The 13803-nt window shown below is 46.7% G+C and overlaps 1 protein-coding gene and 1 long non-coding RNA gene across 2 annotated transcripts in view; one reads left to right on the top strand and one right to left on the bottom strand.

Annotated features, from left to right (window-relative positions):
• LOC140714337 (uncharacterized) overlaps positions 1-13803 on the top strand; it is a 122736-nt gene that overhangs the window by 43324 nt on the left and 65609 nt on the right. The gene's annotated exons all lie outside the window — the stretch shown is intronic.
• The window catches only part of LOC140714334 (sorbitol dehydrogenase-like), a 45961-nt gene continuing 37311 nt past the window's right edge, over positions 5154-13803 (bottom strand). The window contains exons 8-9 of the mRNA XM_073025497.1: positions 13438-13559; positions 5154-5534 (exon numbers count right to left, since the gene is read on the bottom strand). Coding sequence (XP_072881598.1) covers positions 5264-5534; positions 13438-13559 — 393 coding nt within the window. The 3' untranslated portion in view covers positions 5154-5263. The remainder of the gene's footprint in view (positions 5535-13437; positions 13560-13803) is intronic.

Below are 13803 nucleotides of genomic sequence, written 5' to 3'. Positions count from 1 at the left end.
TCTTTATGCTGGCTATCTCCTCTTTCCACTCTCAGTCAGATGCAGTTTTAATACTGATGCACCATCAGTAACTCTCGGAGACGTGAGGCGAGATATAGGCTTTTATTGGCTGGAAGAAAGAACAAGCAGCAAGTGACCACCACACAACTTCCTGGAGACTGAGGCCGGGGCTGTGCCTCCAATCACCTTTATACCGCGGTCAGTGGGAGGAGCCACAGGAGCAGTCAGCAGGGGAGGCGTGTCCAGACAGGTATATGTAGTTCACCACATTCACACCCCCTTTGTTTTAAAAGAGAGTCCCCATGGAGCAAAGTTTCTTACAAGTATATTTACAGGTTAAGTCTATCAGGTGGTCGAATCTGTCGCTGCGATCTATGTAGCACCGGCAGTGATTGCACAGGTGCCGGTGGTGATTGCACCGGAGACGGTGGTTGTGCTGGTTCCAGCCTGACTGGAGGTGTCAGCCCACTAGGCGTCAGTGATCCGTCATGCGTGTGCGAGGCGCCCGGTACGGGAGTGTCGTGAGGAGCCTGTGTAGGGCTTGGTGTGCGCGGTGTCACCTTGGGTACAGGTTTCATAGCTACCATGGAGTGTTCAGGGTAGTGGTTTGCTGCTCCTGCGGGCGCCAGGTCGCAGACGGAGACCATGTCCTCCCGCCCATCAGGTAAGACCACGTAGGCATACTGGGGGTTCGCATGTAGTAGGTGAACCCTCTCGACCATTGGGGAGTATTTATTGCTCCTCAGATGTTTCTGGAGCAGCACTGGCCCTGGGGACATCAGCCAAGCTGGTAGGGTGGTCCCAGTGGCAGACTTCCTGGGAAAAGAAAAGAGTCGCTCATGAGGGGTGGCATTGGTGGAAGTGCATAACAGGGAGCGGATAGAGTGGAGTGCCTCGGGGAGGACCTCCTGCCATTGAGAGACCAGCAACCCTTTTGACTTAAGGGCTAAAAGTGTGGCCTTCCACACTGTGGCATTCTCCCTCTCCACCTGTCCATTCCCCCAGGGATTATAGCTCGTGGTCCTACTAGTAGCAATGCCCCTAGCCAGCAGGTACTGGCGCAGCTCGTCACTCATAAAGGAGGACCCTCTATCACTGTGGATATAGCAGGGATATCTGAACAGAGTGAAGAGCTGGCGCAGGGCTTTTATGACGGATGTGGCAGTGGTGCCGGGGCAGGGGATGGCAAAGGGGAACTGCGAGTACTCGTCGATAATGTTGAGAAAGTAGACATTGCAGTCGGTGGAGGGAAGGGGGCCCTTAAAGTCAACACTCAGTCGCTCAAAGGGGCGGGTGGCCTTGATAAGTTGCGCCTTGTCAGGACGGTAGAAGTGCGGTTTGCACTCAGCGCAGACTTGGCAGTCCCTGGTCATCGTCCTGATGTCCTCAAGGGAGTAAGGCAGGTTCCAGGCTTTCACAAAATGGTAAAATCAGGTGACCCCTGGGTGGCAAAGATCTGCATGGAGGGCGTATAGCTGGTCGAGCTGCGCGCTGGCACAAGCTCCCCGGGATAGGGCATCAGGGGGCTCATTGAGCCTTCCAGGCCGGTACAGGATATCATAGTTGTAGGTGGAGAGTTCTATTCTCCACCGCAAAATTTTATCATTTTTGATTTTGCCCCGCTGTTGGTTGCTGAACATGAACGCAACTGAGCGTTGGTCGGTCAGCAAGGTGAACCTTTTGCCGGCAAGATAGTGCCTCCAGTGCCTAATAGCTTCCACTATGGCCTGGGCTTCTTTCTCCACCGCGGAGTGCCGAATTTCAGGGCCTTGAAGGGTACGAGAGAAGAATGCTACTGGCCTGCCTGCCTGATTGAGGGTAGCAGCCAGCGCGAAGTCCGAAGCATCACTCTCTACTTGGAAGGGAATGGTCTCATCCACCGCATGCATCGTTGCTTTGGCAATGTCCCCTTTAATGCAGCTGAAGGCCGCGCGGGCCTCGGCAGAGAGGGGAAATGTGGTGGACTTGACCAGGGGGCGGGCCTTGTCTGCGTAATGAGGGACCCATTGGGTGTAATAGGAAAAGAAGCCCAGGCACTGTCTGAGGGCTTTGAGGATGGTGGGAAGAGGGAGTTCTAACAGGGGGCGCATACGGTCTGGATCAGGGCCAATGACCCCGTTCTCTACGACATACCCAAGGATAGCGAGTCGGGTGGTTCCAAACACACACTTGTCCCTGTTATAAGTAAGGTTCAGGGCTTTGGCCACTTGAAAAAATCGTTGGAAGTTGGTGCTGTGATCCGGCCAGTCGTGACCACAGATGGTGATGTTATCCAGATAGGGAAATGTGGCCTTCAGTTGGCACTGGTCCACCATCAGGTCCATTTCCCTCTGGAAGACAGAGACACCATTCGTGACACCGAAGGGGACGCGCTGGAAATGATAGAGCCTGCCTCCCGCCTCGAAGGCAGTGTAGGGGCGGTCCTCCGGGCGGATGGGGAGCTGGTGGTAAGCGGATTTCAGATCTATGGTCGAGTACACCTTGTACTGAGCTATCTGGTTGACCATATCCACGATGCGGGGTAGGGGGTACACATCAAGCTGCGTGAACCTATTGATGGTCTGGCTATAGTCCACGACCATCCTATTTTTCTCCCCGTTCCGAACAGCGACCACCTGGGCCCTCCAAGGACTTGTGCTTGGCTCAATGATCCCCTCCCTGAGCAGCCGCTGCACCTCCGACTGAATGAAGGCCCTGTCCCCTGCGCTGTACCTCCTGCATTTAGTTGCCACAGGTTTACAGTCGGGGGTCAGGTTGCCGAACAGCGGTGGGGGAGGGATCTTGAGGGTGGAGAGGCTGCAAGTGGTGTCAGTAGTGCAGCTGTCGGCATGGTGCTGGGTGGGATGTGCGGGTCGGTGTGTGTGTGTGGTCAGTAGCGGGGTATATGACGAAGTCCCACAAAACTGAGGATTCCTGATAGTGAGTGGTGGGAGGGGCCCGTCATATGCCATAGTCACACTTTTGAGGTGGCTCTGGAAGTCCAGCCCCAATAGCACAGGCGTGCACAGTTGAGGCATGACCAGTAGCGCAAAGTCCCGATATTCTGTGCCCTGCACCACCAATGTCGCTACACAACCCCCCCGGATGTCTGTGGAATGCGACCCAGAAGCCATGGTGACCCTCTGGCTTACCGGCCGTGTTACGAGTCTGCAGTGTTGCACTGTGTCTGGGTGAATAAAACTCTCAGTGCTGCCCGTGTCAAACAGGCAGCTAGTCCTGTGCCCCTCCACCAGGATGTCCATCATTGACCTTGCAAGCTGGTGTGGGGCACTTTGGTCGAGGGTCACGGAGGCCAGAGTTGAAGCAGCGTCTTGGTGCCCGGTAAGCACCCGTGGGTCGGGGGTGGGGCGAGGTGGCACCGACAAAGATGGCCACCCCCATGTCTCGCACAAGGCGGGCAGGCAAGATGGCGGCGACCAAGATGGCGGCCCCCATGCCTCACATGCAGTGCTGCCCGACCCCGCTCGTGGTTCAGACTTACAGACCTTGGCGAAATGGCCCTTCTTTCCGCAGCTGGAACAGGTAGCTTCTCGGACCGGGCAGCGTTTTCGGGGGTGCTTTTCGAGTCCGCAGAAGTAGCACTGCGCAGACTTGCGACTGGCAGGAGCCGTGGTCGGTTTCAGGGAGCTCGTGGACTCGCGACTGGCAGCAGCCGAGGTTGATTCACTCGCGGGTGGCGGGGTCTGCAGCGTCCACAGAACCAGTGGGGGATCGCGCGGCTGGACAGCATCAGCGTTGTGCAGAGCAGCCTCCAGCGTGTCGGCCGTCTCGATCGCCGAGCGTAAGGTAAGATCGGTATTTTCCAGCAGCCGCTGGCGCACGTACACTGACCTGATCCCCGTAACGAAGGCGTCTCATACCAGGAGCTCCGCATGCTGTTTCGCCGTCAGTCCCTTGCAGTCGCAGGCCCGCACGAATGTCTGTAGGGCTCGGACAAACTCACCGCTTGACTCGCCGGTTCGCTGCCGCAATGTCACTAAACGATGTCTTGCGTAGATGATGTTCACCGGCCGCAGGTACTGTCTTTTGAGGGCATCCAGTGCCCCTTGGTAGGTCGGCAGGTCCCTGATAAGGGAGAATACTTTCAGGCTGACCCTGGAAAGGAGGATTTTGTGCATTGTGGCAGGCTCAGTCACGGGAATCACTTCCAAGTATGATTGGAAGCATGCAAGCCAGAGTTCAAAGGCAAGAGCTGCTTCTGGAGCTTGAGGGTCCAAGTCTAATTTTTCCGGACGTAAAATACTCTCCATGTTTTAAAACTTACAGCCAATAAAATTGATGCACCATCAATAACTCTCAGAGACGTGAGGCGAGATATAGGCTTTTATTGGCTGGAAGAAAGAACAAGCAGCAAGTGACCACCACACAACATCCTGGAGTCTGAGGAAGGGGCTGTGCCTCCAATCGCCTTTATACCGGGGTCTGTGGGAGGAGCCACAGGAGCAGTCAGTGGGGGGGGGGGGGCGTGTCCAGGCAGGTATATGTAGTTCACCACAAATACAAAGTGTCAACACCTCTTAATCCCCCTCACAGATGCTGCTCTGCTACTAAGATCCTTCTTTTGATCCATATTCTGGCATCTGCCGTCTCTTTGTCTTCAGCTAGCTTAGTAACTGCTGAATGAAATCCCTATCTATTAGGAATTACATGAAAATCAAACTGCAGGTGTTGAACATCTGAAGTGCACAGACTGGATGTTACATTTCTACATTTCAACAGTGCTTGCAGTTCAAAAATATTTAATAGGCTGTAGGACATCAGAAGATGAAGCAGCATCTATGGAGAGGAATAAACAGATGAGGTTGCAGGTCGAGACCCTTCGTTAGGACTCTGAAAAAAGAATGTTTTCAGCATTCTGTTTATTTTCAGTATCTGCAATATGTGGCCCGCTTTTGTTAATGTACTATCTAGTTCAGTCCTCTCAAACCCCATTTTTCTTTCCGGCATCTACAGATTCCTTATTTTCTTTACTAGGATTAGTCCACTGGCTAACTTCTCTCTGGCTCAAATTTTCACTGTTATCAGTCCTGTTAAAATGCTGCAGGATTAACATATTAAAGAGCTAATATACACAAGTGCAACCTACTGCTACACGGAAAAATTAAATCTGAGAGGAAATCATAAACTTTTCCAAATAATACATGGACAAATGCTATCATTCAGTGTGTTTATTACAGACTTGGGACAGTTGTTAATTGGAGAAAACAAGCGAGGCCTGTGCTAAAGATGTCACTTCATATTGAACGTAAGAGCACAAGCACACTCAAGAGCGGCCATCTTCACACTGGTTTTTCAGTTGCTGGCACTGCTGTTGACACTGCAATAGCAGCTGCTGACATTGCTGTCGGCATTGTTCCAGTGTGTTTCCCTCCTGCTGCTTCTGTTGCTCCTCGCACAACATAATCACTTTGAGAGCTGCACCTTTCTTCACCAACTCGAACGCTTCTGTGGCCTGTTCCAGGGGTAAGCGATGTGTGATCAAAGGCTTCACGTCTACTCTCTGCGAGGCCACCATGTTAATTGCAGTAGGCCACCTAAGATACAAAACAAAAAGGTTAAGTGATAGTTTGATTTCTTACAGGACTGTAGCTGGAATTTAGAAAAAATGTATACACCAGCTAATTCATCTATATTAGAATGAATAATCCCAAAGACATAATTAGATATTTATTTACCAGGAGCCTAGAAGATACCACTGACAATATGAAAAGTTAGATATTTAATGTTTTTAATGTTTGTGCTGTTCTTCCTTTGCATAATATGTAATGGCGTCTGGCAGTCATTGTCAGAAATCCTCAGCACAATCAGGAAATACATGGATGGATATTTGGAGATATAATCTGCAGAGGTACAAGGCAAGAGTCCAGCACAGAAACAGGCCCTTCAGCCCATCTAGTTTGTGCTGAATTGTTATTCTGTCTAGTCCCATTGACCGGCATCTGGAATATAGCCCACCGTAGCCCTCCTATCCGTGTACTTATCCAAACTTCTCTTAAATGCTGAATTCAAACCAGCATCCACTACTTTTGCTGACAGTTCATTCCACATTCACAGCATCATCTGAGTGAAGCAGTAACCCTCCCCATTAAAGTGGAATTGATAATCAAATAAAAATAACTGATCACTTCTGGCTTCTTTTAACATAGATAACTAAAATGAGGTGGAATTTCAGATTCAGATTCAGATTCAGTTTATTGTCATTTAGAAACCACAAATGCAATGCAGTTAAAAAATGAGACAATGTTCCTCCAGAATGATATCACAAAAGCATATGACAAAACAGACTACACTAGAAAATCCACATAACGTTTGGCAATCCCCAATCCAGAGTCTGGAGAGGCTGCTGCGTATTAATATCGCGCTACTGTCTTAGCACGTTCCCCGGAAAGGAGCTCCAAACCCACCAGACAAAACAAGACCAAAAGCTAAAGCTACAAGACCTGCACAAAACCATATAGTTACAACAGTGCAAACAATAGCATAATTGATTAAAAAAAACAGACCACGGGCACAGTAAAAATAGTCCAAAGATGTTAAAGGACTATAAGTTCAAAAGAAATCACCACACAGTTTCCACAAGTCCCCAGGGTCCCGACAGACTCACCATCCCACGCCGGCAGCAGAAGGGAATACCCCCACTATGGACTTCCACAGCGCCACCTGACTCAGCCTTGCAGATGCAGCACACAATGAAAGCTCCGTCGAACCCAGCCTCGCAGACGCAGCACACATCGAAAGCGACCCGACTGCAGCAGACTCCGAGTCCGTCGAACCTTCGATCCGACGACCATCCCTCCGGCACAGCTTCTCCGAGCACCATCCTCTGCCGAGCATATTAAGACGACCCCGCCAACGGCCATCGGCAACGCGACCCCGAGGACTGGGGGCCTGTTCTTCCCAGCAGAGTCCCGGACCTCACAGCAGCAGCAGCAACGAAGAAGGTCTTCCTGGAGATTTTCCGATGTTTCTCCATGCTCCCACGTCCGTTTTCAATCAATTATGATTGCGCATGGCACCCCACTTCACAAATAACAGATAATCAGCTCAGGAGTGGCCGCTGCAAGCTGCGTCGCGCCGCCATCTTGGAATTTTGGAAATCACAAAGATTTTTCTATTTCTTTACAAAAAGTGGGATTTTTTGATAATGATGGCATTATTTCCCATTCTTAATTGTCCTAGGAAGATGATGATGAGACTCAAACCACTGGAGATCATGTGATGAAGATGTTCATCCTGTGCTCTGGGGACTACCAGGATAATGATCCATCCCAGAAACCAGCAGCAGAATTCAGAAGTGGAAACCAGGTTCCCTCACACGGACTCTTTCCACTTTTCGCTGCCTCAGTAAAGCAGCCAGTATAATCAAAAGACCCCACTCCAGACATTCCCTCTTCTCCCCTCTCTCATCAGGGAGAAAATAAAAAAGCCTGAAAGCACGTACCACCAGGCTCCAGGATAGCTTCTACCGTGCTATTTAAGGCTATTCCTTATTACAATAAGATGGACTCTTTAACTTCACAATCTACCTTGTAATTAATTTACACCTTAATGTTTGCCTGCTTTGCATTTTCTCGGTAGGCGTTGCACTTTATGCTGCATTTTGTTATTGTTTTACCTTGTACTATTTTAGCGCACTGTGTAATAATTTAATCTGTATGAATCAATAATGAAAGTATAGTGACATATTTCCAGGTCAGGAGAATGTACAACTTGACGGTGAATGAACCGTTCATTGCCACAGAGGGTTTGCTGAACTGTAGCAATGCATATTTGTTGATGGTGTGTGTACTCTGTTATCACAGTGCGTGAAACTGATGGGAATGAACTTTGGAGATTGTGCCAATCAAATGGACTGATTTCTTTTGTATCATTTTAAACTCCTTCCTGCTGGTTGAAATGCATTCATTCAAGCAAAGGAAAATTATCCCATGACACCCCTGACTTCTGTTTTGTAGCTGGTGGATCAATTTTGGGGAGATAGGGTATGAATAATATTCCACTGGAGACCCAGTCTCTGAACTGTTCTCAATGTATTCATGTAGCTTGTTCCCGATCACTGTAGATGATGGGTACCTGGTAACGATAAAGTTATTTAATACCAAAAATTTATACGTAGCATTTTATCTTAGAGAATTATTTTGTATTGTTTCCACCATTTTATATTTCCTTGCATCCAGAATTACTGTTTAAGATCCATGTTTCCTAAAGTCACGATGACTGAGGTGTGTACATTTTTAACCACAGCACCAGGGCACAGCCTCACGAACAGGGAGAGAGAAAGGCTTCTAGACTTAGCATTGTATGTCTGTTATCAGATTTCATTTCCTGATGGCCATTCTGTTAGCCTCCCATAAATGTAATGCCACCCTCTGCTTACTCTCTAGGGTTTTTTCTCTATTTAGTGTTCAGGTGGCTGGTAGCAATTACAAAATAGAATGCCAGAATCAGGTACACTTGAATAGGTTTGTTAACTTATGGACTCTGGCTTTTTATGAACGCTTGAAATTAAAACTTTTCCTACAAGCATGTAAATATGTGAAACAAGCACCTCCAAAAGAAAAATATTTGTGCAGAAATACATGGATAGAAAAGCATCTTGCCCCTCTAAAGATAATGGAAATGCTGTAAATAAACAGATATAAAAGCAAGGATGTAATGCTGAGGCTTTATAAGGCAATCAATATCAGACTGCTCTTGGAGTATAATGAACAGTTTTGGGCCACTTATCTAAGAAACAATGAGCTGGCAATGGAGAGAGGCCACAGAAGGTTCACGACATGAATGGCTTAACTTATAAAGGTCTCTGGACCTGTACTTGATGGTGTTAAAAGGATGAGGGGTGAATCTCATTGAAACCTTTCGAACATTGAAAGGTCTCATCATCATCAGCGATCACTCGTAATCAAGTATGTTTCTTCTCCTGGTGGTTGATCTGGTCACTTGTGGGTCTTGAGATGACTGAGGAGGCTGATCCGTGATCCACAAGTCCTGTAGCAGTGAAGATAGGTGTAGATCATTGAAGTGGTGGTGGAGGTAGCTATATGGGTCTTTCCCCATCTCTTCTTACATTGAAGCCACTTAGTCTCTGCGGCACGATGGAGGTATTCTTTGAGCTGTGCAGTCCCCTCATAGACAATCTTTCCCCAGATTTTCCTATCCTGTGCTAATTTCTCCCATCCATTCAGGTTGAATTGGGAATTGATATTGTTCTTGAAATGCATTTTCTGCCCTCCAGGAGTACACTTTGTATCCTTGAGTTGGCTGAACAGGAGTTGTTCAGGGAGGCGGGAATCAGGCATACAGATGATGTGGCTGACCCATCACGATTGTGGCTATGGAGTTAATGTTAGCTTCCTCCAGGATGCTGGGGTTACTACGGCTGTTCTTCCAGCTAACTCTCAGAGATTTTTGGAGGTATCTTTGATGGTAAGTTTCTAGGGATTTTATATGCCAGCTGTATGTTGTCCTTAACTCCACTCCATATAGCAAGGAGGGGAGGACTATAGCTTTATAGACCAGAAGCTTAGTGTTGGTCTTGATATCCCAATTTTCAAAAATCCTCTTTCTCAGCCTAGCGAAAACTCCACTTGCACAGCCTATTCTGCGATTTATTTCAAGGTCAATGTTGACTCTTGAAGAAAGAAGGCTGCCAAGATATGGGAAATGATCAGTGTTCTCCAGAGGGATGTTGTCAACTTGGATGGTTAGAGGTTTAGGAGCTTGATCTGGAGCAGGGCTTGGGTCTTCCTGATGTTTAGATCAAGTCCCAGAAGCTTGTATGCTCTGGCAAAAGCATCCATTATACACTGCAGATTCTCCTCAAGTTGAGCTACGATGGCGTTGTCATCTGCCTATTGGACCTCCATGATGGAAGTAGTTGACACCTTGATCTTTGCCTTGAACCTGTTAAGGTTAAGAGCCCTCCATCTGTCCTATAGAGAATCTGGACTCCTTGTAGGAGGCCTTGGCCTGTGCAATGAAGAATGGTTGCAATGAAAATGACAAACAGAATTGGGGACAATGATGCACCCATTTGACCCCGGTCTCAATCTTAAAAGGTGCTGTTTCAGAGCCACTGTTGCTGAGGACTGTTGTACTCATATCACTGTGTAAGAGCTGCAGGACCTTAAGGTATTCCTCTGGGCACCTGAGTTTGGACAGTACTTGCCAACGGGCAGGACAATTTACTGAGTCAAGTGCTTTTACAAGGTCTATGAAGGCCATATAAAGTGGGCAATTTTGTTCCTGGGCTCTCTCCTGCAATTGACATGCAGTAAGATATCATGTCTGATGTTCTTCTGGCCAGACGGAAACCACACTGAGACTCAATCAGGAGATCTTCTGCCAGAGGTGAAAGCCAATCATATAAAACTTGGGTGAGTACCTTTCCTGTTGTAGAGAGGAGGGAGATGCCTCTATAGTTTCTGCAGTCAGCTTTGTCATCCTTTTTGAAGTGTCTTGACAAGTAGGTTATGGATATGATTTAAAAGTTCTGTACCACCTTCCTTGAGGATTGCTTCTGGAATTCCATCAGGCCCAGTGGCCTTGTTGTTCCTCAATTTCTTGTAAGCTGTCTGCACCTCTTTGATACTAGGAAGCTTACTCATGTCCTCGTCATGGGTCATTGTGGGAGCTGGTTGATGACTTCAATGTCAGCAGTGGCATTATGATTAAATAGCTCCTGAAAGTGTTCCTTCCATCAATAATTGATGGCATCATTATCCTTTAGCAGCCCTTGTCCATCTTTGGAGCAAAGGTGGTTTAGGCCATGATGGTTTGGGCCATACACTGCCTTGGTGGCAATAAAGAAACCCCTGATACCACCAGAGTCAGCAAGCTGCTGTATTTCTAGGGCCCTCTCAGTCCACCACCGATTCTTTATTTCTGTTACTCTACGCTGGACTATGACCTTAGCTTTGGAGTGGGCTTCTCTTTTCACCTTGCAGTTGATGTCCTTCTGCCAGGCACAAAAAGCTTTCCTTTTGTTGTTGATTAGCTCTTCTAATTCATTGTTACTTTCATCAAACCAATTTTTGTTTATCCTGGTCTTGTATCCAATGATGTTTTCACAAGTATCATGGATGGTAGTCTTCAATGTGGTCCAGTGTGCTTCAGTGCCCTCCGGATACTACTTTGGGAGTCTTTCAGAAAGGGTAGCCTGAAGATGTTGTACCTACACTGTGTATTTTAGGCGTTTGATGTTGAACCTGGGACAACTCAGCTTCTTTTGCATTTTATTCTTCCGTGTGATTTTGATGGTTATTTGTGAGTGAATAAGCCAATGGTCAGTCCGGCCATCATCAGCACTAATCTTCGCTCTTGTATTCTTTACCTCTCTGCGATCCCTCCTCCAAATAATGGCGCCATCTATAAGATGCCAAGTCTTTGAATAGAGATGCATCCATGAAATTTTCACCTTATTTCTCTGGCGGAAAAGGGTGTTGGTAATGGACAGATCATGCTCAGTGTACCTGGAGAGTAAGAGCACTCAATTGGAATTGATGTTGCCAATACCTTCCTTCCCAATTGTGCCTTTCTGGCAGTTGCTGTCCCTGCCAACTCTAGCATTGAAGTCTCCAAGAAGAATGACTTTATCTTCCTTGGTAATATCTGATAGTATGCAGTCTAGGCCAGCGTAGAAGGTCTCCTTAACATTGTCTGGTTAGTCTAGGGTTGGAGCGTAGACACTCACAGCTGTCGCCATTTGGTTGTTACTGATCTTCTCAGCTCTCGAGATGATGACAGTACGCTTTTCAGGACAATCACTGATTTTGCTGACAATAAGTGTCTGCACATTCCAGGCTCCAAAATTTATATGCTTTTGTTTCAAACTGCAGTTTGGTGATCTCTGTGGACGTGGTAATCCAGTCAGAAGTGAAGAGGCAGGCTAATTTTAGGGCACCTTTTCTAGCCCTTTCCCCATATGGGGTGAGTAGAGTGCATCTTGAATAGGGCTGCTCAGTCACGGGTGCAGTTGTCGAAAAGCTCCATCTGCCTCAATCCAAGAGCAAGACGACTGTATCTAACACCCAAAGCCTGTGTTCCAGGTTGTGGCTGGGAGCTCCCAGACTTCACTGTCCTGCCCCTGTCACCATTTCCTGATCGCCAACGGGCTTTGTCCAAGTTGGTTGATTGGATTACCAAACCAGGAGAAATTCCTGTGTGTGAGGTCTTTTAACATGAGGAGATTGATGCACAAGCAGCCACCACATGGTCCTTGACAGAGATAGAGCCAGAATCCAATGACATGGAGACCAAGATGATTGGGGGGCATCTTCTGCTGCAACCTCCCCCCTCCCCCTTCACAGCTGTTGCGGTGGTCCTCATAGTTCCGAGATTCATGACACTCTAATTTACCACCATCTTCTGCCTGCTCTGCTGTTGAGGTCTTGGTTGGACTGCGCTTCAACTGACTCCTCCCCCTTGACCTTACAGCCATGGGTGATCTACCAGGCGCAAAGCTGCAGGCAGCATCACACTCAGGTTCTCAAGGTGGTGGTACCTCGGAGAGTAGACATGGAGGGGATTTTCCAATAGAGGGAGAGTCTTGGACTAGAGGTTTAAATCCTTAGAATAGAAAGATGGTCCTTTGGAACAGAGGTGAGGAGAAATTTCTTTATCCAGAGGGTGGTGAATCTGTGGAATTTACTGCCACTGATGGCTATAGAGGCCAAGTCACTTAAAGTGAAGGCTGATAGATTCTTGATTAGTAAGCATGTCAAAGGTCATGGGGAGAAGGAAGAGAATGGGGTTGAGAGGGATAATAAATTAGCAATGATGGAATGGTGGAGAGACTTGAATGGCCTAATTCTGCTCCAATGTCTAATGGCCTTGTAATCCCTCAGTCAAATAATAGGTTTTCAATTTTAAATATTAAAGTAAATAGAAACTCATAAATAATTCCATGTGTTAAGTTGATTGAGAATCCACAGCAATAACTCTCAGTTTTCAAGAAATGTTTTATAGTTGGTCTAATCCATTGATGCACTGTAAACAACATTACCCAGTGTAAGCTCCATGATAATGAAATAATAACTTAAATCTAAAGTACCACTGTATGTGAATTAAATTGTTTACATAATTTAAGATCTAGAAAAGATTATTCCACTTGTAAAGAGCATGAAACTGGGTAATTAATTCACAAAGGTATTCAGGGGAAAATTGCTTGCCCAGAGTGTACAGAAAACATGAAACACAAGAGAGACTGAGGAACTGTTAAAAAAAAATTGCACGTAATGGAACGGTAATTGACACAAAAGGGAGGATAGTATAGAAAAATGTTGATAGGATAAAATAAAAGAATGGGGGAAACTTGAGAGAACCAGAAACATTAGTAAATAAAATCCTATGTAACTCTAAATTTTACAGCAAAAGCCATTGGCTACAAAATGAGTGAATATTTATTTAGTTGTATATCATATTTTCTTTGGTACCTACGTGTTGCAGTATCTGAAAGATCCTCGTATGTCCAGCTCCCGGGTTATTGCCGTTAACATAGGGGTATTTATAGATGATGAGCCCATGCCAACCATAACTAGTACTCCTCCCGGCTTAGTAGCCTGAAAAAAATGGGGCAAGAACTCGGAATAAAAAACATTTCTTAATTCAGAATCAAAATCAGGTTTAATATCACTGACATATGTCATGAAATTTGTTGTTCAGTGGCAGCACTGAAGTGCAATACATAATAATTACTATACTGTAATTATAATGAGAAATGTATATTAAAATTAAATTAAATTAGTGCAAAGAGAGACCAAAAATAGTGAGGTAGTGTTCATGGGTTGGTTCATTGACCATATA

The sequence above is a fragment of the Hemitrygon akajei genome, chromosome 21, assembly GCF_048418815.1.
Source record: "Hemitrygon akajei chromosome 21, sHemAka1.3, whole genome shotgun sequence".
Taxonomy (NCBI): domain Eukaryota; kingdom Metazoa; phylum Chordata; class Chondrichthyes; order Myliobatiformes; family Dasyatidae; genus Hemitrygon; species Hemitrygon akajei.
Note: the sequence above shows the minus strand (reverse complement) of the source record. Positions and strands in the feature narration are given on the sequence as shown.